This window comes from Muscardinus avellanarius (assembly GCF_963383645.1).
Source record: "Muscardinus avellanarius genome assembly, chromosome: 18".
Lineage (NCBI taxonomy): Eukaryota > Metazoa > Chordata > Mammalia > Rodentia > Gliridae > Muscardinus > Muscardinus avellanarius.
The window spans coordinates 43,939,168-43,962,331 of record NC_137804.1 but is presented as its reverse complement, the minus strand read 5'-3'; the positions used below and the strand labels follow the sequence as shown (position 1 = coordinate 43,962,331).

Here is a 23,164-nt window from a genome sequence, read left to right as displayed (position 1 = left end):
GCAGGACATGGTATTTTGTCTCTGGATACTTTAAGCACGTTCTTTTTTTGGGGGAGGGGATGCTGGAGATGAAACCCAGGGACATTTTACCTCCGAGCTACAACCCCAGCCCTATCTTTTATTCTTTTTGAAACAGGCTCTCACTGAGTTGCTGAGGTTGGCTGTGGACGGCGATCCTTTTGTCTCAGCCTCCCAAGTCCTGGGATGACAAGCTTGTGTCACCATGCCCAGATTAGCATGATCTTTTTTTTTTTTTTTTTTTTTTTTTTTTTGCGGTGCTGGGGGTGGAACCTAGGGGTATTTTTACCTCCGGGCTACACCCCTAGTTCTATTTTTTTTTTTTTTTTTTGGTGGTACTGGGGGTGGAACCCAGAGGCTTTCTACCTCCAGGCTACACTCCCAGACCTATTTTATACTTTATTTGGAAACAGGGTCTCACTAAGTTGCTGAGAGCCTCACTACGTAGCTGAGGCTGGCTTCGAACCTGTGCGATCCTCCTGTCTCAGCCTCCCAAGCGCGGAGATTATAAGCGTGCGCCACCACGCCCGGCACCTCCAGTTCTATTTTTTAGTCTTTATTTTGAAACTCAGGGTCTCACTGAGTTGAAAAGGACCTCAGTAAGTAGCTGAGGCTGGCTGTGAACCCAGATCCTCTTGTGTCAGCCTCCTGAATGCTGGGATGACAAGTGTGCGCCACCACGCCCGGCTCAGCATGCTCTTCTTGAGATTCACCCGCCTTGTTATGTGAATCGACCGTTTGCTTATTTTCTTAATTGCTGAGTGATATTCTGTTGTCTGGCTGGACCATGATTAACTTATATGTTCGCCTGCTAAATGGATCTTGGGGTTAAGTCCAATATGACTTACTTTTTTTGTGTGTGTGTGGGTCTGGGGATGGAACCCAGAGGCATTTGACCTCCGAGCTACACCCCCTGCCCTATTTTTTATTCTTTTTTTTTTTTTTGGTGGTACTGGGGTTCCTGGAAGCCCTTCTACCTCTGGGCTACACTCCCAGACCTATTTTTACATTTTTACTTGGAAACAGGGTCTCCTAAGCCAGCGCGCGCGGCTGGCTTCGAACCTGCGCGATCCTCCTGTCTCTGCCTCCCAAGCGCGGGGATTACAAGCGTGCGCCACCACGCCCGGCTTTTATTCTTTATTTTGAAACCGGGTCTCACTGAATTGCGGAGGGCCTCGCTAAGTAGCTGAGGCTGTCCGCGAACCGTGATCCTCCAGGTCTCAGCCTCCCGAATGCTGGGATGACAAGCGTGCGCCACCACGCCCGGCTATGACTTACTCTTAATTGCGCTGTGGTGAATATTCTGGTACAAATATTTGCCTGGTGTTGGTTAGTTTTCTGTCGCTAAAACACCTGAGACTGGGTCATTTTAGAGAATAGAAGATGCCAGGCGTGGTGGCACATGCCTGCAATCCCAGCACTTGTGAGGCTGAGACAGGAGGGTGACAGGTTCGAGGCCCTCAGCAACTTAGCAAGAACTTGTTTCAAAATAAAAAATAAGGCTCGCAGCCAGCCTCAGCTACTTAGCGAGGCCCTCTGCAACTTAGTGAGACCCTGTTTCAAAATAAAGAATAAAAAATAGGGCTGGGGATGTAGCTCAGAGGTCGAATGCCCCTGGGTTCCATCCCCAGACCCGCAAAATACAATAAAATAAAATAAAAATAAAAAAGGCTAGAAATGGAGCTCGGGGGTCGAGTGATCTTGGGTCCAATCCCTAGTTCCGCACATAAACAATAGCGGGTGGTCTGGCTCGTGGTCCTGGAGCCTGGCAGAGGCCTTCTTGCCGCATGTATTGTTTTACTGCAACGAGAAGTGGGGGTCCGGGAAGCAGGGTTCCCAAGGATCCTGGTAATTGGAATTACGGCCCCAAGGGAGGTGGCAGGAGCCACGTGGGGGCAGAGGAGGGCGGCTGCTAGCGGGCGCCCCAGGACTCAGGAGGCCAAGATGGGGGAGCCACAGGCTCAAGGATGGCTTCGGCAACTTGGTGAGGCCTTGCTTCAAAATAAAAACTCTACAAAGGTCTGGGGATGAACCCGGGGCATTCTACCTCCAGGCTACACCCCCAGCTGTATTTCATTGTCTCCCCACGGCCCTCAGAGTGACTGCGGCCACCAGGGCTCCGCGGTGAGTCAGAGCCACGGAGCCCAGCCAGCCTTTCCTGGTAGCACAGCTCTCGCCCTCACCCCAGTTCCCAAGTAGAGGCCTTGAGACCTTTCCAGTCTCCCATCTCCCTCCTCCTGGTCCCAGGAAAGCCCTGGCTCCCGAGGGCTTCTCCCAGGAAGCCAAGGCATGGGAGCCCTGGGGAGCTCTGCCAGCAGACAGGCCACCCTCCCTCCAGCACGGCAGCCCGTCCACAGGGGCTCCTCTCCCCTCCTGGGTCCCGCCCATCACGGGATGAAATGGACCGAAGGGATGGATTTGGCAGATGCCAAAAGATAGTCCAGAGTTGTGCCGGGCATGATGGAACGCACCTGCAATCCCAGTAAGTGGGAGGCTGAGACGGGAAGATGGCGATTCAAGGCCAGCCTCAGCAGCTTAGCAAGACCCTGTCTAAAAAAAATTTATATATATATGATCTTGAAGGTAGAATGCCCGTCCTGGGCTACCTACAATACCAAAAGAAGAAGGAAGAGGAGAAGAAGGAGAAGGAGATAAAAGATAAAATAAGCCGGGCGTGGTGGCGCACGCTTGTCATCCCAGCATTTGGGAGGCTGAGACAGGAGGATCACACAGGTTCAAAGCCAGCCTCAGCTACTTAGTGAGGCTCTCAGCAACTTAGTGAGACCCTGTTTCCAAATAAAATATAAAAATAGGGCTGGAAGTATAGCCCGGAGGTAGGAAAGCCCCTGGGTTCCATCCCCAGTACCACCAAAAAAAAAAAAAAAAAAAAAAAAAAAATAGGGCTGAGGGTGTAGCTCAGAGGTAGAATGTCCCTGGGTTTCATCCCCAGTGCTGCAAAAAAGAAAAATAAACAAATAAATACATACATAAATAAACAAATAGGGCTGGGTGTGTAGCTGGGTGGTTGCCCCTGGGTTCCACCCCCAGTACCACAAAAGAAGAGAGGGACAGCCAACTGTCCACTCAGATGTCTCCTGAGCCTCTCCCAACTCGCTGCCCACACCCCAGCCACTGCTGGGGGCCAGGTGACGCCCCTCGGGCCACACGGCCTGCCTCCCTCCAAACCACACCGTGAGGCCTCCTGGGGTCGGCAGGCCCTAGGTCAGGTCTCTGGGGCGTGCGGTGGTTAGGGCTGCAGGTACCAGGATGCGCGGTGTGACCTTGAACAAGTTGCTGGAGCTCTCTGTGCCCAACACCCGGTGTCCATAGGTGGCACAGAGAATCAAAGCCCCGCCCTCCTAGAGCCCTTAGCTGTGTGGAAGACACCACTGTCACGCCCAGCCTAGGTTACTTCTTTTTGTGTGTGTGTGTGTGTGTGGTCCTGGGGGTGGAACCCAGAGGCTTTCTACCTCTGGGCTATACTCCCAGACCTATTTATATATCTTTTGGAAGCAGCATCTCACTAAGTTGCTGAGGCTAGCTTCGAACCTGTGTGATCCTCCTGTCTCAGCCTCCCAATCCAAGCTATTTTTTTTTTTTTTTGTAGTACTGGGGTTCCTGGAAGCCCTTCTACCTCCGGGTTACACTCCCAGACCTATTTTTATATTTTTTATTTGGAAACAGGGTCTCCTAAGCCAGCGCGCGCGGCTGGCTTCGAACCTGCGCGATCCTCCTGTCTCTGCCTCCCAAGCGCGGGGATTACAAGCGTGCCCACCACGCCCGGCTACCTCCAAGCTATTTTGAAACAGGGTCTCACGAGGTTGATGAGAGTCTCACTAGTTGCTGAGGCTGTCCTCAAACCTGCCATCCTCCTGTTTCAGAAGTACTGGAATTACAAGCCTGTGCTTGAGACAGGGCCGGGTGTGGTGGCGCACACTTGTAATCTAACTACTCCGGAGGCCGAGACGGGAGGATGGCAGGTTTGAAGCCAGCCTGGGCAACTTAGTGAGGCCCTGTTTCCAAGTAAGAAATAAAACTGCTGGGGTTTAGCCTGGAGGTAGAATGCCTCTGGGTTCCATCCCCAGTACCACACACACACACAAAAAAAAGATGGGAGCCGAGCGTGGCTCCAGCCCTAGTACTTGGCAGGCTGAGACAGGATTGCCTGTTCGGAGCCAGCCTGGGCAATTCTGTGAGGCTCTCAGCAACCTAGCAAGCCCCTGCTGCTTCCAAATAAGAAATAAAAATGGGGCTGGGGTATAACTTGGAGGTAGAATGCCTCTGAGTTCAATCCCCAGTACTAAAAAAAAAGAAAGAAAATAGGAACAGGGATGGATGTCGCTCAGGGGTAGAATGTCCTTGGCTTCAATTCCCAGTACAAAAAAACCCAACCAGAATCAGGAGCAGCGGCTATGGAATCTGTGCCTTCTCTGCCCCCTCGTCATCAGGAATATACCCTAGGTGGGGCCTGGGTATGCAGACCCTAGAGTCTAGTGGACACCCCGGGTACTGTAGGGAAGGCAGTTTAGCCCGTCAGGTTCCACCGCAGGGCTGCGAGGCATAGGTCAGCACAAGCAGGTGCTGGGGAAGGCCTGGTGTACAGAAGGCGCTCAGTAGGCGCTGACCGGCTGGAGCTGTGACCAGATGCCGGCCCCTTCAGGGTCTGGAGGTCCAGCCGGCTCAAGGTGGACCCTCAACAGCTGGGCGGGGTGCACCCCAGAGGCCCCGGGAGGCTGCGCAGGTCCCCAGGGTGGCCTCGGTCTCCTTGGCTCTGCTTAGGCACCATGGGCCTGCGATGGTCGGCTTCCCCTCGAGGAGCCGCCAGGCCCCAAAGAAAGCTCCTGGGTGCTGCGCCCAGGGTTCAGGGCCGCTAGCTTCTCACCCTGCGGCTGCGCCTCCCGCCCGCCTCAGCCCCCCGCAGTCTGCTCCACTATTTTATCTTGGAGATGGTGCCTCCCAAGTCCCCAGGCTGGCCCCCGACTCCTGCTCAGTCTCCTCAGCAGGGACCACAGGCACGCGCTGCTGCCCACCAAGCTTCCCAGTTTCCTTCCAGCTCAGAAAAAGCCAAAGTCCTGCAGGGTCCCTGTATGACCCCTTCTCTGAAGGTCGACACCTCTCACTCGGTCCCCAAGACCTGCCTGAGGTCACTCAACCCCAAGCCTCCTACGTGCCCCCACCTCCTCCCTCCCTTCCCGGCCTCTGCCTTCCTCTGTGCTGACCCCCAGCGTGCACCCAGACCTACGCACCTGCTGGCCTCTCCGACTCAGCCCCCTCCTTCCAGATGCACGCGGTCACCTGCCCGAGCCCTCTCCCAGACCCCTTTGTCCCCACACTCTGAGGCCCCGTGTCTGACAGCAGCTGCTCAAAGATTTCATTTCTCCTGCTGACGAATCCCTTCCCTGATGTGATGAAGCCCACCCTGCCCAACACCTCTTGCTGGGCTTAGACTCTGCTCTCTGACCGGCCCAGGTCCCTGGGCCACGAGGAAGGCAGAGGGCGCCCTAAACAGCAAATCAAGAAGCTTGCTTCAAAGCCAGGTGTGCTGGCGCACACTGGTAATCCCAGCAAGTGAGGCTGATACAGGAGGATCGCAGTTGAGGCCAGCCTCAGCTACTACTTACTGAGACCCTCTGCAACTCAGTGAGACCCTGTTTCAAAATAAATAAGGCGGGGGTGGTGGTGCACACTTGTCATCCCAGCATTTGGGAGGCTGGGATCAGGGGATCGTGGTTCGCGGACAGCCTCAGCTACTTAGTGAGGGCTCTGCAACTTAGTGAGACCCGGTTTCAAAATAAATAAAAAATAGAGCCGGGCGTGGTGGGCACGCTTGTCATCCCCGCGCTTGGGAGGCGGAGACAGGAGGATCACGCAGGTTCGAAGCCAGCCGTGTCGCTGGCTTAGGAGACCCTGTTTCCAAATAAAAATATAAAATAGGTCTGGGAGTGTAGCCCGGAGGTTGAAGGGCTTCCAGGAACCCCAGCACCACCAAAAAAACAAACAAACAAAAATAAAAAATAAAAAAATAAAAAATAGGGCTGGGGGTATAGCTCGGGAGTCGAACGCCCCTGGGTTCCATCCCCAGTACTGAAAAAAGAAAGCTCGCTTCAGCAACAAACACTAAATCTGGAACGATTCAGACATAAGCTGTAACCTCAGTGCCTAGGACTCTGAGATGGAAGGATTACAGTATCAAGGCCAGCCTCGGCAACTTAGCAAGACCCTGCTTCAAAAGAAAAAATTAAGAGCTGGGCCAGGTGTAATGGCACGTGCTTGTAATCACACTACACGGGAGGCTGAGACAGGAGGATCGCGGTTTTTGTACAGCCTCAGCTACTACTTAGTGAGGCCCTTTGTAACTCAATGAGACCCTGTTTCAAAATAAAAAATAAAAATAGGGCTGGGGGTGTAGCTCAATAGAATGCCCCTGGGCTCAATCCCCTAGTACCACAAAAAGGAGAAAGAGAGAGAGAGAGAGGAGGAAAACAGGGCTGGGGATGTAGCTCAGAGGTAGAACATCTCTGTGTTCAATCCCTAGTACCAACAAGAACAAAAATTAACTTTATGTGTGTGTGTGTGTGTGTGTGTGTGTGTGTGTGTGTGCTGGGAATTTAACCCAGAGGTGTTCTACCTCACTCATTGCTAAAGCTGACCTTAAATTTTGACCCTCCTGCCTGGCCTCCCAATCCTGGGATCACCAGCCTGCGCCAGCACACCCGGCTCTCCCACCTATCATCACGCGCGGAGCTCTGGCACCCCTGCCCAGCCTGGGGCCGGACGGGGTCCAGGTGTCCAGCGAGTGTCCTGGCCCCCACACAAGACACGAGACACGCTCGGGAGCTGGCGCTGGCATCCTTTATCTGGGCTCAGCGGCCCTCCAGGGCCCGGTCCCGGGCGATGACGGCCTCGTCGAACTTGATCATGAGCGTGGTGCCCTTGTGCCAGTGCGCCGTGACCTTGGCGGGGAAGCCGCTGTGCGAGAGCACGGCCTCCACCACGCCCGCCGTGAAGCTGGCGCAGTTGAGCGTGCTGTTCTCCTTGGGCACCGAGATGTAGGTGTTGATGAGCGGCTCGCGCTCGATGATGTAGAAGGTGCGCGCGTCGTCGTTGGCCTGCTCCAGCTTGTCGGCCTCCTTGCCGAACAGCGCCTTCCACAGGGCGCCCTTGACGAACAGCAGCGCGCCCAGCACCTTGGTCTCGCGCCGCGCGCCCTTCTCGCGCGCCACCAGCGCGTCCAGCACGCGCGCGCCCACCTGGCGGCCCAGCGCGGCCAGGCGCGCCTGCAGCTCGGCCACCGAGAACACGCGGCTCTGGCAGTGCTGCACCAGCTCGGAGAAGAGCAGCGCGAAGGCGCTCAGGCTCACCTCGGTGCGCGGCCGCGCCAGCGCGCGCTCCAGCAGCGCCGACTTCCCCCGCGTGAAGCGCGCCTCCATGCCGCCGGCCTGCGGGGACAGGGCGGGTCAGCGGGGTGCGGGGCAGGACCCCGCCCCGCCTCGCCACGCCAGGGGACCGGGTCAGGGGGGTGCAGAGAGCCGGCCCAGGCGTCCCGGGACCCCCGCCCCGCCCTGCCTCGCCATGTCAGGGGACCGGGTCAGGGGGGTGCAGAGAGCCAGCCCAGGCGTCCCGGGACCCCCGCCCCGCCTCGCCACGCCAGGGGACCGGGTCAGGGGGATGCAGAGAGCCGGCCCAGGCGTCCCGGGACCCCCGCCCCGCCTCGCCACGCCAGGGGACCGGGTCAGGGGGGTGCAGAGAGCCAGCCCAGGCGTCCGGGACCCCCGCCCCGCCTCGCCATGTCAGGGGACCGGGTCAGGGGGGTGCAGAGAGCCAGCCCAGGCGTCCCAGGACCCCCACCCCACCTCCACCATCAGCCACGCCAGGGGACCGGGTCAGGGGGATGTGGGGGCAGGACCCCCGCCCCGCCTCGCCATGCCACGGAACCGGGTCAGGGGGGTGCAGAGAGCCAGCCCAGGCGTCCCGGGACCCCCGCCCTGCCTCGCCACCAGCCACGCCAGGGGACCGGGTCAGGGGGATGCAGAGAGCCAGCCCAGGTGTCCCGGGACCCCCGCCCCGCCTCGCCATGCCAGGGTACCGGGTCAGGGGGATGCAGAGAGCCAGCCCAGGCGTCCCGGGACCCCCACCCCGCCTCGCCATGCCAGGGGACCGGGTCAGGGGGATGCAGAGAGCCAGCCCAGGCGTCCCGGGACCCCCGCCCTGCCTCGCCATGCCAGGGGACCGGGTCAGGGGGATGCAGAGAGCCAGCCCAGGCGTCCCGGGACCCCCACCCCACCTCGCCACCAGCCACGCCAGGGGACCGGGTCAGGGGGATGCAGAGAGCCAGCCCAGGTGTCCTGGGACCCCCGCCCCACCTCGCCATGCCAGGGGACCGGGTCAGGGGGATGCAGAGAGCCAGCCCAGGCGTCCCGGGACCCCCACCCCACCTCGCCATGCCAGGGGACCGGGTCAGGGGGATGCAGAGAGCCGGCCCAGGTGTCCCGGGACCCCCACCCTGCCTCGCCATGCCAGGGTACCGGGTCAGGGGGATGCAGAGAGCCAGCCCAGGTGTCCCGGGACCCCCGCCCCGCCTTGCCACCAGCCACGCCAGGGGACCGGGTCAGGGGGATGCAGAGAGCCAGCCCAGGCGTCCCGGGACCCCCACCCCACCTCGCCATGCCAGGGGACCGGGTCAGGGGGATGCAGAGAGCCGGCCCAGGTGTCCCGGGACCCCCACCCCGCCTCGCCATGCCAGGGGACCGGGTCAGGGGGATGCAGAGAGCCAGCCCAGGCGTCCCGTGACCCCCACCCCACCTCGCCATGCCAGGGAACCGGGTCAGGGGGATGCAGAGAGCCAGCCCAGGCATCCCAGGACCCCCACCCCACCTCCACCATCAGCCATGTCAGGGAACCAGGTCAGGGGGATGTGGGGGCAGGACCCCCACCCCACCTCCGCCATCAGCCATGTCAGGGAACCAGGTCAGGGGGATGTGGGGGGCAGGGCCCCCACCCCACCTCCGCCATCAGCCATGTCAGGGGACCAGGTCAGGGGGATGCGGAGGGGCCTGGCGAGCCCAGGCGTCCTGGGACCCCCACCCCACCTCCAGCATCAGCCACGCCAGGGGAGCGGGTCAGGGGAATACAGAGGGCCAGCCCAGGCGTCCCGGGACCCCCATCCCACCTCCGCCATCAGCCATGTCAGGGGACCAGGTCAGGGGGATATGGGGGGCAGGACCCCCACCCCACCTCGCCATCAGCCTAGCGCCCCCGTTTGGACACGTCTCAGTCCACCCAGAGGAGAGCAGGAAGGACGGGGAGGGAAGGCCTGGGGCGTCGAGGCCAGGGGCCTGGAGGGCTCAGGGCGACCTCCGGGTCAGTCCAGGGGCGCGGGGACCCCGGCCCGCACCCTTGGGCAGCTTGGATTTGCGGCGCGAGGCGGGGTCTCAGGGAAGGTGTCGGGAGCCCCATCCCCAGGCTCCCTAGGAAGGTGGCTGGGTGGTGGAAGGAGGGCTGCTGCTGGGGAATCCGAGGGAACGCGCGGCGCCTCCTCTCCCGCCAGCCTCGTCCACCTTGGGGTGAACGTGCCGCCCTGGGGTCGCTGGGGGACAGAGGCCTCGCCCCACCGAGCATGGCCGGGCCAGAGGACCGCGGGCTCTAGGGGAGGCCGAGGTGGCCCCAAGAGCTCTGCGGGAGGCCCAGAGCGCGCCACGGGGCCGGGTGCGAGACCCCGAGACCCCCGCCCCCGGGGCAGGCCAGGGCGGGCGGGTCCGGGACGCGGACCCCGGCGCTCAGGACTCACAGGCCCGCGGGCGGGGGTCGCGGAGACGACGAGGGCGACGCGTCCCCGGAGCTCGGGCTGTCGGCTCGGCCGCGCTGCTTTACGGCGCCGTAAGGGACGCGCGTGCGCATGCGCGCTGCGCGGGCGGGCGGGCGGGGCGGCGCCGGGAGCGGCCGCTGGGGGGCGCGCGTGCACCCCGCCCGGCGGGCCCGGGAGCAGGTGCAGGTGCGGCCACCTGTTCATGGGCGCGCGTGTCTTGTCCCAGGGGCCCCTGGACGCGTGTTCCCGTGTCTCAAGGCCATCTATCTAGGAGTCCTGGGCGGCAGTGCATTCGGGCGTGTGTACTCCATGGCACGGGTACACTTACCGACACACACGGTGACGTCCGTGGGCACGTGCTCAGGGGCTCCTATGTAACCTTGGATCCAAGTACACTTAAGTATTTTCTTTTTTCTTTTTTTTTTTCGGTACTGGAGATGGAACCCAGGGGCAGTCTACCTCCGAGCTACACCTCCAGTCCGATTTTTAAAAATTCTTTATTTTGAAACAGGGTCTCACTGAGTTGCGGAGGGCCTCACTAAGTAGCTAGTCTGGCTGGAAACCGCGATCCTCCTGTCTCAGCCTCCCAAATGCTGGGATGACAAGCGTGCCACCACACCCTGCTCTAAAATGATTATTCTTGAACACACACACACACACACACACACACACACACACAGGAACACAACTCTGCAACACCCATTCACCCTGGCAGGCAGTCTTCGGTGTGTGAACGAGCCGGTTACTACTTGGTTGGGGGGCTCCTGTTCCCTTCTTCACTGGTGGATGCGACCCGTCCAGGCCGTGGCAGAGTGGTTCCATTTATTGAACTGTGGACTCTGGGGAAAGGAAGACAGCCCAGGTCAGCCAGGCCAGGCCAGGCCGGATCACACCTTCTCCGCCTCCCCGGGTCCTGGCTTACTTGGTGCGTTCATCTTGGTCTCCAGAATCCCAAGAATTTTTTGTATATTTTTACTGATCAGGGTGATGTCTGGCGGGAGGGGGAAAGACAGGTGAACGGGGTGGGGCGTCAGACAGAGCCCCCCTTCTCTGCCTGCAGCCTGAAGCACAAGAATCTTTGCCAACACTGAGGGGCCCTGCAGTGTTGAAACCCCTCTGGCCCAGGGCCTCTTCAAATCCCAGGCTTTGGGAGGGCAGAACCGCCATCTTTTCCCCGAATCCCCAGCACCCAGTCTACTGCTGGGCATTGAAATACAGTCACCCAAGGGAGGAAGGGCGGGCCTTGCAGGGCACCTGCGGGCACCGTCCTCAGTTTCTGGTTCCCTTCCAGGACCCTGTTCTTGACCTCGCTGATCCCGCTGACGGCGTCCTGGATGCTCGACCGGATGCTGCTCCAGCCCCTCCTCTGCTCCTCCTGGCACTCCTGGGCCAACTGCGTGGCTGAAGTAGTGGATTGGGGCGTTCTAGGTGGCCACCCCTCCTGGCCCTGCCGCCACGCCACCCCGTGGGTCCCCCCGACCTCTGCTCACCATTCAAAAGCTCCTCCCTCAAGCTCCACATCTGTCTGGACATCTCAGAGTCTGGGAGAGAGGGCAGAGCTCCCTGGTCTTGCCGTCCCGGGAGGGGCCGGGGCGGGGCAGGGGTGGGAGAGGACCAGGCTTCCCCCGCCTTGAGGACACACACTCACTCTTCAACAGGACCAAGATGCAGAGGATGATGCAGAAGAGGAAGGCCAACGCGAGGAGGGCGTACAGGCTCGTGATGGCTGTGCGCAGCCAAGGGGGGACCTGGACGCCGTCCGCCAGTGGCCGAGGCTGTGCTGGGCCTGAGCAGAGAGGCAGGTCAGGTGGCCATCCACGGTCGCCGCCACCACACTGGCCCTTGCCAGCACCATCAGCAATCACGTCTAGTCCTATCGCGACACAGACCCCCTCACTGTCGCCCACGCTGCCACTGACGCCCGCCGACATCGCCACCCAGAGTGACCACATCCCTATCAGCTCTGCCCTTCCTGACCACCTTGCTACTCAGCCACTCTCCCGGGTGACACCGGCCCAGTCAACAGCGCCACCCCGGCGTCCCCGCGACGGGCCCTGCTCCCTTCTGGGCCACCACGCACTTCGCGGACAGCGCCTTCTCCCCGAAGCGTCCTCTCGCGAGCCGCTACCCCAGCTGCGGCTCATGGGCTGCAGGCGTCCCTCACCTGGACCCGGGGGCTCGGGACGTCTACCCTGTGGCCGGTCCCGGTTCCTGAAGGTCAAGGTCATGTTCTCGTAGTCGGGGTCACCTGCACCTGCTGCTTAAAGATTAAGCCGAGCGGGTGTGTGTGAGGGCTTGTGCCGCTGGCACACTCAGGTAAGCACACACGCAGGTAAGCACGCATCTCAGCCTGCAAGGACCCTCCAGCCGGCTGCCAGCCCTCCCCGCCCACCCCAGGCTCCTGACTGATGGGATTGAGCCTGTATTGATGGTTAATACGAGCTGTATTAATTGCTAATAAGAACAAGCTTTCATACTTAGGCAAAACAATTAAAAATCCTTTTCTCTACCTCTCAGCTGTCAGCCAAGAGCTGCAGCCAATATTGACCTCAGTCAGCTAAAAGTTAGCTGTGAGCCCAGCTGACCATGGAATGTTAAACACTAAATTCCCACAGTAGTTTAAAGTTAAGAGAACCCTATATAAATTACCAAGTACATAAAAGAGTTACAGCCGGGCGTGGTGGCGCACGCTTGTAATCCCAGCACTTGGGAGGCAGAGACAGGAGGATCACACAGGTTCGAAGCCAGCCTCAGCTACTGAGTGAGGCTCTCAGCAACTCAGTGAGACCCGGCTTCCAAATAAAGTATAAAACTGGTCTGGGAGTATAGCCCAGAGGTAGAAAGCCCATGGGTTCCACCCCCAGTACCACACACACACACACACAAAGATAAGTTTACAACATAAGTAACTTGTAGCAAATAGAGATAGAAAAAGGCTAAAATTCCCCAAGGACACAGATGGATGGAACAGGCCTTCTCCAGAGCAGGCAAGTACCATGTAACTCCTGGCCTTTTTTTTTTTTTTTTTTTTTTTTGTGGGTCTGGGGATGGTACCCAGGGGCAATCTACCTCTGAGCTACACCCCCTGCCCTATTTTTTTTCTTTATTTTGAAACAGGGTCTCACTGAGTTGCAAAGAACCTAAGTAGCTGAGGCTGTCTGCCAACTGCAATCCTCCGGTCTCAGCCTCCCAAATGCTGGGATTACACGCCCGGCTCCTCCTGGCCTTGTTAACCAAGTAACACAACTTGCTCATAAATCTAACAAGGAAGGCTTGTGCCTCAGAGATAACTGGTGGGCCTGTGCCCGCATTGGGCCAGGGAAGATAAAGACTATTGGCTAAGCAGATGGGAGGAAGGAGATAACGAATCCTTATAAAAACTGCTCTGTGTTCAAAAACTTCAGTGCCTTCGTTTCGAGGCGCTCCACTGCGTCCTCTCTGGACGCTTTGATGGTCTGTCCCTTCTCTCTACCTTTTTAATAACAGAAATTGCTTAAGCTTGCAACAGTATAGTTCTGGCCATATTTTTTCCAAACTAGCTAAGAACAAGAACCCACGCCAACATCTCAAACCGTTACACTGACCTTCAGGGTGCCGAGCTGTGCCTGACTCCTTGTCTTTGACAGCTGCCAGCTGCATCCCGATCTGCTGGTTCATGTAGACCTCAGCCTCCATGGCCCCTGGCCTGCAGGAGCGCCACGCGCCCACACCGGCCGGGTGAGGAGGGCCGGGTTCAGGAGGAGGAAGGAAAGACTGCCTGTCCTCTGCAGGAACCCGTGACCTGCCCGCCCTGGCCCAGAGAGGCACAGAGGTCTTGTTTGTCCGAGAAGGGAAGCCCCCTGGACCAGGAGACGGGGAATTTTGGCAGGAAGTGACGTGTGAACTTGAGAGGCAGACAGAAGGCCACCAGCCTCCCTAGGTGAGGCTCAGCCTCCACCCTGCCTTGTTCTCAGTGGAGAAGCAAAGCCACTGGGGGTCTCACCTGTTGGGTAAAGGCTGCCAGGCATGGAGGCAGGGGTCCCAGGGCCTCCCGCGGCCTTCCCCCAGCCCCCGGCCGCTCTTTGGCTCACCGCACCCCAAAGTTCTGCCTCTCCCCGTTCTCATGGAGGGAGGGGCGGAAGTGAGTGAAGCAGCCAGGTCCGGCCGCGGGAGGCCCGGCCGCGCCCGCTGCGGGGCTTGTTTCTTTTCTTTTTTGTGGGTCTGGGGGTGGAGCCCAGGGGCACTCTACCTCTGAGTGGCACCCCCAGCCCTTTTTAAATTCTTTATATTGAAACAGGGTCTCACCGAGTTGCAAAGGGCCTAAGTAGGAGCTGAGGTGTCTGACCTGCGATCCTCCTGTCTCAGCCTCCCGAATGCTGGGATTATCAGCCTGTGGCACCACACCTGGCTCTTTTTTTTTTTTGCGGGTTTGGAACCCAGAGGCATTTGACCTCCGAGCTACACCCCCGCCCTATTTTTTATTTTTTATTTTTTATTTTTATTTTTTTATTTTTTTTGGTGGTACTGGGGTTTCTGGAAGCCCTTCTACCTCCGGGTTACACTCCCAGACCTATTTTATATATTTTTTGAAACAGGTTCTCTTACGCCAGCGCGGCTGGCTTCGAACCTGCGCGATCCTCCTGTCTCCGCCTCCCAAGCGCGGGGATGACAAGCGTGCGCCACCACGCCTGGCTTATTATTTTTTATTTTGAAGCAGGGTCTCACTGAGTTGCAGAGGGCCTCATTAAGCAGCTGAGGCTGTCCGCGAACCGCGATCCTCCGGTCTCAGCCTCCCGAATGCTGGGATCACAAGCGTGCGCCACCACGCCCGGCTCCCAGAGGTATTCTACACTGATATATACCCCTAGCTCTATTTTTTGCTATTTGGGGTGTGTGTGTGTGTGTGTGTGTGTGTGTGTGTGTGTGTGCGCGCATGTGTGTGATTGAACCCAGCAGCAGCATTCTACTCAGAGCTACACACCCCAGCCCGCCTGATTTTGTCGTCTGGAAGCAGCGCCTCACTAGGCTGAGGCTGCCCTGCAGCCAGAGAGCCTCACGTCGCAGGCTCCCGAACACGGGAGTCACAGGCATGGACACCAGGCCCAGCGCCTTGTTTGTTTGTTTGTTTGCAGTACTGGAGATTGAACCCAGGGGCATCCTACCTCTAAGTTACACTCCCAGCCCCATTTTTTATTCTTTATTTTGAAACAGGGTCTCACTGAGTTGCAAAGGGCCTAAGTAGCTGAGGCTGTCTGCAAACCGCAATCCTCCTGTGTATGTCTCCTGAATGTTGGGATTAGAAGCTTGTGCCATCATGCCCGGTTTGTTTGTTTGTTTGTTTGTTTATTTGGTGGTACTGGGGATGGAATCCAGGGGCTTTCTACCTCCAGGCTACATTCCCAGACCTATTTTATACTTTATTTGGAAACAGGGTCTCACTAAGTTGCTGAGAGCCTCACCAAGTAGCTGAGGCTGGCTTTGAACCTGTGCGATCCTCCTATCTCAGCCTCCCAAGTGCGGGGATTATAAGTGGGCGCCACCATGCCCCGCTGAAATTTACATATTTTAATTTTTTTTTGCGGGTCTGGGGATGGAACCCAGGGGCACTCTACCTCCAAGCTACACCCCCAGCCCCTTTTTAATTCTTTATATTGAACCGGTCTCACTGAGCTGTAAAGGGCCTCACTAAGTAGGACCTGAGCGTCTGTCCCGGGGGTCTTGGGGGCTCAGGACCGTGCAGTGTCCTGTCCACTACCCAGACGGACCTGGACCCTGGATAAAGCCTCTTTGTGGGAGTGGGGGGGGGCTGAGCGTGCCAGCAATTCCTGCCACGGTGGACCTTTAAGGTGGTCCCCAAGGGTGACCCTGGCTTCTAGTCTTGAAGGTGAACTTGAGTCTAGAGGAAGGCGCGGGAGACAGGGCGCAAGGCGGGCAGGCAGGGGGGAGAAGGCGGGTCCCCACTGCCCGCCAGCATCTCTACCTGCAGGTGCCCGCCCCGCCCACCAGCAGGGGCCGGCTTCAGCGTGGTCAAGGTCATGTCCTGGTTTATTGCGGGGTGGGTGGGTGCCCTCCCTCCCTCCCCCCTGGCCCTCAGGCGGCCACGCGCAGGCGGCAGCAGCGCGCCGCGGTCCAGTCCATGCCCGCGCACTGGCAGTGGCAGGTGTCCTCGGCGCGCACGTCCCAGGAGCCGCAGGCCGAGCCGCACGCGCAGCCGGAGACCTGGAAGCCTGCGGGGAGGGCGGCGGGCTGCTGGGCGGGGCGCGACCCGCAAGCCCACCCGGGGTGCGCAGGGTGCATGGGCTGGGCCCTAGGGAGCGGGACGGGGCGCTGGGTGGGCCGGGGTCGTGGGCTCGGACCCCCGGCCTGAGGACAGACGTGCGCTCACCTGCAGAGCACGTGGCCAGCGCGCCCCTGGAGGTGACGCTCGTGCAGTCCAGGGCCAGGGTCTTCAGGGCCTCCGAAACTGCGGGAGGGATGGCGGAGGGGCGTGACCCGCCGCCCCTTCCCCTGCTGACCCCTGTGCCGGCTTGCCCTGTAGCCCCAGCACCGGGGAGGCCGACACAGAGGGGGCAGGTCCAGGCGCACGTTTCTGGTCAGCCTCGGCAACTCGTGTGGCCCTCCACTGCTTAGTGAGACCCCCTTCCTTCCTTCCTTCCTTCCTTCCTTCCTTCCTTCCTTCCTTCCTTCCTTCTTTCTTTCTTTCTTTCTTTCCTTTCTTTCTTTCTTCTTTCCGGGTCTGGGAATGGAACCCAGGGTCATTCTACCTCCGAGGGACACCCCCTGCCCTATTTATTTTTGTTTCATTTTTGTGGTACTGGGGGTGGAACCCAGAGGCTTTCTACCTGCGGGCTATACTCCCAGACCTATTTATATTTTATTTGGAAACAGGGTCTCACTCAGTAGCTGAGGCTGGCTTCGAACCCGTGCGATCCTCCTGTCTCAGCCTCCCAAGAGCTGGGATTACAAGCGTGCGCCACCATGCCTGGCTACTCTATTTATTTTTAATAAATATTTATTTATTCTTTATTTTGAGACAGGGTATCACTAAGTAGCTGAGGCTGTCAGCAACCACAGTCCTCCAGTCTCAGCCTCCTGAGTGCTGGGATGACAAATGCGCCACCACACCTGGCTGTGAGACCTTATTGCAATAAATAAAGAATAAAATAGGGCTGGGAGCTGGGCGTGGTGGCACGCCCTTGTAATCCCAGTACTTGGGAGACTGAGACAAGAGGATCACAGGTTCAAAGCCAGCCTAGCAACTTAGTGAGAGAGACTCTGTTTCCAAATTAGAAATACAATTTGCCTGGGGGTGTAAATTGGAGGTAAAATGCCTCTGAGTTCCATCTCCAAGAACCAAAATTAATTAATGAAATAAAATAAAAATTAAAAATAGGACTGGGGATGTAGCTCAGAGGTAGAATGCCCCCGAGTTCAACCCACAAGAGCAATGGGCATGGTGGCACACACCTGTCATCCCAGGACTTGGGAGGCTGAGATGGGAGAATCACAGGTTTGAGGCCAACCTCTGCAATTTAGTGAGACCCCGTTTCAGACTTAAAAAACCAAAAAGGACTGGGGGTGTCGCTGAGAGGTAGAACGCCACTGGGTTCAAACCCCAGTACAAAAATAAAGCGTTTCCCTGGGGTCAGAAGGGGGCGCGCCTCAGTGGTTAGCACTTCTCCGCACCCACGAAGTCCTGGGTCCCTGCCCAGCAGGAGTGGCCGCCAGCTCCAGGACCCTCTGCCTTTGGTGCGGGCACTGAGGATGGAGCCCAGGGCAGTCTACATCCAAACTCTACCCCCAGCCCTATTTTATTTTTATTTTGAAACACGGTCTCAGTAGGTTGACATCAGCCTCATTGCTTGCCGAGGCTGTACTTGAACCTGTGATCCTCCTGTCTCAGCCTCCCAAGCACTGGGATGCCAGGCACGCGCCACCATACCCAGATCCCTGTTATTTTTAAAGTTTGAAGCAGCCGGGCATGGTCTCACACACTTGTCATCCCAGCATTCAGGAGGCTGAGACTGGAGGATCGTGGTTCGCGGACAGCCTCAGCTACTTACTGAGGCCCTTCGCAACTCAGTGAGACCCCGTTTCAAAATAAGGAATCAAAAATAGGGCCAGGGGTGTAACTCGGAGGTCGAAGGGGGTTCCATCCCCAGACCCGCAAAAAAAAAAAAAAAAAAAAAAGTTTGAAGCAGCGTCTCATGACGCTTCTGAGAGTCTTGCTAAATTGCTGAGGCTGGCCTCAAATCTGTGATCCTCCTGCCTCAGTCTCCCAAGGCCTGGAATCACAGGCGCGCTCCATGGTGCCCGACCTAGCCTCTGTTTGCGGGTTTCTTGGAGCGAGGCAAGGTTTGGTTATAGCGATCCGGGACGAGTTTGGGGCTGTGAGTTCGGGAGGGGCTGGACGGGATGCCGTCAGGTTGAACATGTGGCCGGGGCGGGTGTGAGGTTAAGGTCTGGTTCAAATTGGGGCTGGGCCGGGTCAGGTCAGTGTCTGGGGTCAGAGCCTGAGCCCCTGGGGGTTTGGGTGTGGGGTCCTCACCCAGGGAGCTGGTCTGCTCCTGAATCTTCTGGTTCATGGCTTCATCCACAGTACACAGAGACTTGCTGGGCACCAGCAGCCCCAGGATGGAGAGGAGGAAGAGACAGGGAGCCTTCATCTTGTAGCTGCTACACAGGAACAGAGAGACCCCTCCCCTGAGCCCCGGGACCTAGAACCCCAGGCCCCCGTGGCGGCAGGGATGGAGTCCCGGCCTGGCTCCCCAGCCCCCCGCCGGGACCGCAGGGCAGGAAAGGTCTCACCTCGTGGACTGGCCGGCGCCGATTTCTGTGCCACCCAGCTGGAGCCCGCTCTCAGTCTCTCTCTCTCTGCCTCGGGGCATCTGGGCGCCGGCTTCCTGACTTGACAGCTAAGTCCCTTGGCCCCTGCCCCTCGCTGCCCACATCCGGGGCCAAGAGGAAGCCCCCAGAGCAGACTCCGGAGGCCCAGCGGGGGATGCTGCCCTTTCCGCAGTAGCCCTCCCTTGCCAAATCCGGGGCCTGGTCAGGACGTCCTGTCCGATGAAGACGCCGGCATCGCAGAGGGTTGCGTGCAGGGACAGGAGGCGGAAACCCAGGTACGGGCATCGCGCGCCGCGTGCATGCCAGCTGCCTAGCGCAATAGAGTGCAGAACGGAAATCGCCACGGGTCCCTGTAATCCAAGCTTCCACAGGACACGCCGGCCGGGACCATGCACTGACAGAGCCGTCGCTCTGGTTTTGTCAGTTAACAACATGATGGATTTTTGTTGTCGTCAAATACACAGAGCATAGCTGGGCGCCATGGCACACGCCTGCCATCCCAGTGCTAGGGAGGCTGAGGCAGGAGGATCACAGGCTTGAGGGCCAGCCTTGGCAACTTAGCCAGGGCCTCGGTGACAGTGAGACCCTGTTTCCAAATACCAAAAAAAAAAAAAAAAAAGAATAAAGGTTGGGGTTCCAAAGTGAAATACCAGTACCAAAAATAAAATAAAGACAGGGGTATAGTTTGGAGGAAGAATGCTCCTGGATTTAATCCCCGGTGCCAAAAAACAGAAATAAATAAACAAAATGCACATAGTATACAATGAACCGCCTTAAAGTGTACTTTTCAATGACATTAAGTACAGTCACATTATTTTTTTTTGCTTGCCTGACTTGCTTTATTTTATTTTATTTTATTAAGTACGAGGGATGGAACCCAGGGCCATTCTACCTCTGAGCTATGGCCCCAGCCCTATTTTTTATTCTTTATTTTGAAACAGGGTTTCACAGGTTGCTCACCAACTAGCCGAGGCTGGACGAAAACCTGTGATCCTCCTTTTTCAGTACTCCGAAGATTGTAAGCGTGCGCCACCATGCCCGGCTCTTCTTTATTTTGAAACAGGGTCTCACTGAGTTGCGGGGGGCCTCACTAAGTAGCTGAGGCTGGCTGCGAACCAGATCCTCCTGTCTCAGCGTCTCAAATGCTGGGATTACAAACATGCGCCACCATGCCCGGCTTGGTTTCTTTTTATTTATTAATTTCGTGTGTGTGTGCGCATGTGCGCACGTGTGCATGTATGTATGGTACTGGGGATTGAACCCAAGGATATTCTGCCTCCAAGATAATCCCTCCAGGTCTCTTTAATTTTTTTTTTTTTTTTTGGTGGTACTGGGGATGCAATCCAGGGGCTTTGCTACCTCTGGGCTATACTCCAAGACCTATTTATATTTTATTTGAAAACAGTGTCTCACTAAGTTGCTGAGGCTGGCTTCGAACCTGTGCGATCCTCCTGTCTCAGCCTCCCAAACGCGGGGATTACAAGCATGCGCCACCACGCCCGGCTATTTTTTTTTTAAATGGGTCTTGCTAAGTTGCTGAGACTGGCCTTGAACCTGTGATCCTCCCATCTCAGCCTCCCAAGTGCTGGGCTTACAAGAGTGCACACCACTTTTTAAAATACGCTCATGGCTGCTCTCATACATGAGTGGCACACGCATACATCAGTGACGAAGTTGGCTAGTCGTGACAGAGGCTGTGGCTCAAAAACCAAGCACATGAGCCCTTTACAGAAAACAAAAACAAAATCCCTGCACACCCACGCAATACTGAAGATGAAGCCCTGGCGCTCTGCCACTGAGCTGCAGCCCCGATCCTTCTTCTTCTTTTATTTTGAGACAGATTCTCAGTAATTGCCCAAGCTGGCCTTAAACTTGCGATCCTCCTGCTCAGCCTCCCGGGTCTCTAGGTGACAGGTCACCACACCCAGCTCCATTCCCAGCCCCTACATAGGATGGGGAGGAAGAGGCTGTGAATCGTAGCTCTGTGTAAGAATCTGAGGGAGCCGGGCATGGTGGCGCACACGTGTCATCCCAGCATTCGGGAGGCTGAGACCGGAGGATCGTGGTTCGCGGACAGCCTCAGCTACTTAGCGAGGCCCTCTGCAACTCAGTGAGACCCTGTTTCAAGATAGAGAAGGAAACATAGGGCTGGGGGTGTAGCTCGGAGGTCGAATGCCCCTGGGTTTCATCCTCAGACCCGCCACACACACAAAAAAAGAATATGAGTAATTGTCACCAATATCATGCGGGACACAAAAGAGAACTCCCCAAAGCCACGTGTGCAGAGGAAGAGGGCGAAACACCCCTGTGCCGGGGAGGCCGAGACAGGAGCGTCACAGGTCTAAGGCCAGCAACCTAGCAAGCCTCTCGGCGCCAAGGGAGCCCTTGTTTCGAATAAATATAAAATAAAATAGGGCTGGGATATAGCTCAGAGGTAGAACTTTCAATCCTCAGTGCCACACACACACACACACACACACACACACACACACACACACACAGAGTAAAGAGAGAAGGGCAAAAGCAGGCGAGGGGGCACATGCCTGTGACAGGAGGAGTCCAGGTTCATCAGCCTCAGCTACTTAGACCCCGTCGCGTGTGTGTGTGTGTGTGTGTGTGTGTGTGTGTGTGTGTGTTACTGGGGATTGGACCCAGGGGCTTTCTACCTCCAAGCAACTCCCCCAGCCCTATTTTATGTTTATTTGGAAACAGCGTCTAGCCAGGTTGCTGAGTCTCACTACCTGCTGAGACTGTCCTTGAAACGGCACTCCCCCTGTCCCAGCCTCCCAGGTACTGGGAATACAGGTGTGCACCACCACGCCCAGCTTTAAACCAAGTTTTATTAAGGTATCGTTTACATGCAGTAAATTTCTGCATACAGCTACATAACCGTCATAATTAAAATTCTAGCCGGGCGTGGTGGCGCACGCTTGTCATCCCCGCGCTTGGGAGGCGGAGACAGGAGGATCGCGCAGGTTCGAAGCCAGCCGCGCTGGCTTAAGAGACCCTGTTTCCAAATAAAAGTATAAAATAGGTCTGGGAGTGTAACCCGGAGATAGAAGGGTTTCCAGGAACCCCAGTACCATAAAAAAAAAAAAAATTCTAGCTGGACAAAAGGACTTTTTGAAAGACCTAAAGGAAATGGCTTCTGCGTCCCCGGAAGCCACCTAGGATTTCTCTGCCTCCTCTGACGGTTTTCTTTATGAATACTCATAACTGTCAGCAGCTCATTCTCCTGGCTGTCAATATCCATCTGTCCTTGGCACCACCATGAACAAAGGGGACTTGTATCACTGGAAGCCTGGAAACTGTAACTGTCTTCCAGAGGAACCCCGGCTTCTGATTGGTTGCCTTCCTAGATGGAAACTTGTTGCCCTGGTAACAAGATTGCAGTGACATCTGGCTCCATCAAGTCAGAAAAGAACCCTCCTCCCGCGGACTCCATGGGGCTGGAAGGCACAGCTTGGCACTGCCAGGCTTTTCAGTGATGTGCTGGGAGCGTCCTCTGCTCTTGCAGAAACGCCACGGAGAATCCAATCTGCAGGTGGGCAGCCCGAGCGGCTGCCAGTGGGGCAGGTTGGGAGAGGACGGGCGGACCTGTGGGGGCTCAGCAGCGAGCGGGGCGCATCCAGGACAAAGGATGGGCACCGCAGACGCCCTGTGCCAGTGACCCCAGGTTCTCCTCCTTCCTTCCTTCCTTCCTTCCCTCCTTCTTTCCTTCCTTCCTTCCTTCCTTTCTTCTTTCTTTTTTGAGTGGTCTTGAACCTGCGACCCTCCTGACTCAGCCTCCGAGTGCTGGAATGACAGGTGTGTGCCACCACACCCCACTCTGTGTATCTTGAGCCTGAGTCGGGCAGTCCGCACACAGCCACGCCGCCTCCCCACAGCGCACAGGCAGGGGCTTCCGACGATCCCCCCTGCTTCAGAGAGGAGACGGAGCGCCAGGTAGGCGTCACCCAGTACTGGGGAAGTGGAGGCAGGAGGAGGATCACAGGTGCACAGCCAGCCTCAGCGTCTTAGTGAGACCCTGTTTCTTTACTTTCTCTTCCCTCCCTCCCTTCCTTTTTTTTCTTTTCTTTCCTTTTTCTGTTGGGAGTCAAACCAAGGGCAATTCAACCTCTGAGCTACACCCCCAGACCTATTTTTTATTCTTTATTGTGAAACAGGGTCTCACTAAGTTGCGGAGGGCCTCACTAAGTAGCTGAGGCTGTCCACAAACCTTTGTCCTCCGGTCTCAGCCTCCCAAATGCTGGGATTACAAGTGTACGCCACCATGCCCGGCTCTATTTTCTTTTCTTTTCCTTCCTTCCTTTCTTTCTTCTTTCTTTCTTTCTTTCTTTCTTTCTTTCTTTCTTTCTTTCTTTCTTCTTGTGGTACTGGGGATGGAACCCAGGGGCTTTTGTACCTCTGGGCTATACTCCCAGACCTATTTTTTATACTTTATTTTGAAACAGGGTCTCACTAAGTAGCTGAGGCTGTCTGTGAACTGCGATCCTCCTGCCTCAGCCTCCCAAA

The 23,164-nt window shown here is 57.2% G+C and overlaps 2 protein-coding genes across 2 annotated transcripts; both read right to left on the bottom strand.

The window, feature by feature from the left end:
* Positions 1 to 6,881: 6,881 nt before the first annotated feature.
* TRAPPC5 (trafficking protein particle complex subunit 5) lies at positions 6,882 to 7,448 on the bottom strand (the record flags this gene model as incomplete). The annotated part of the gene is made up of 1 exon (XM_080715247.1): positions 6,882 to 7,448. The coding sequence occupies one exon, from the start codon at positions 7,446 to 7,448 to the stop codon at positions 6,882 to 6,884; it is 567 nt and encodes a 188-aa protein (XP_080571373.1).
* An 8,444-nt stretch (positions 7,449 to 15,892) lies between these two features.
* On the bottom strand, positions 15,893 to 18,468 carry RETN (resistin; the record flags this gene model as incomplete). The annotated part of the gene is made up of 2 exons (XM_080715051.1): positions 15,893 to 16,029; positions 18,351 to 18,468. 2 exons carry the CDS (start codon positions 18,466 to 18,468, stop codon positions 15,893 to 15,895), a joined length of 255 nt encoding a protein of 84 aa, XP_080571177.1.
* Between the last annotated feature and the right edge of the window lie 4,696 nt (positions 18,469 to 23,164).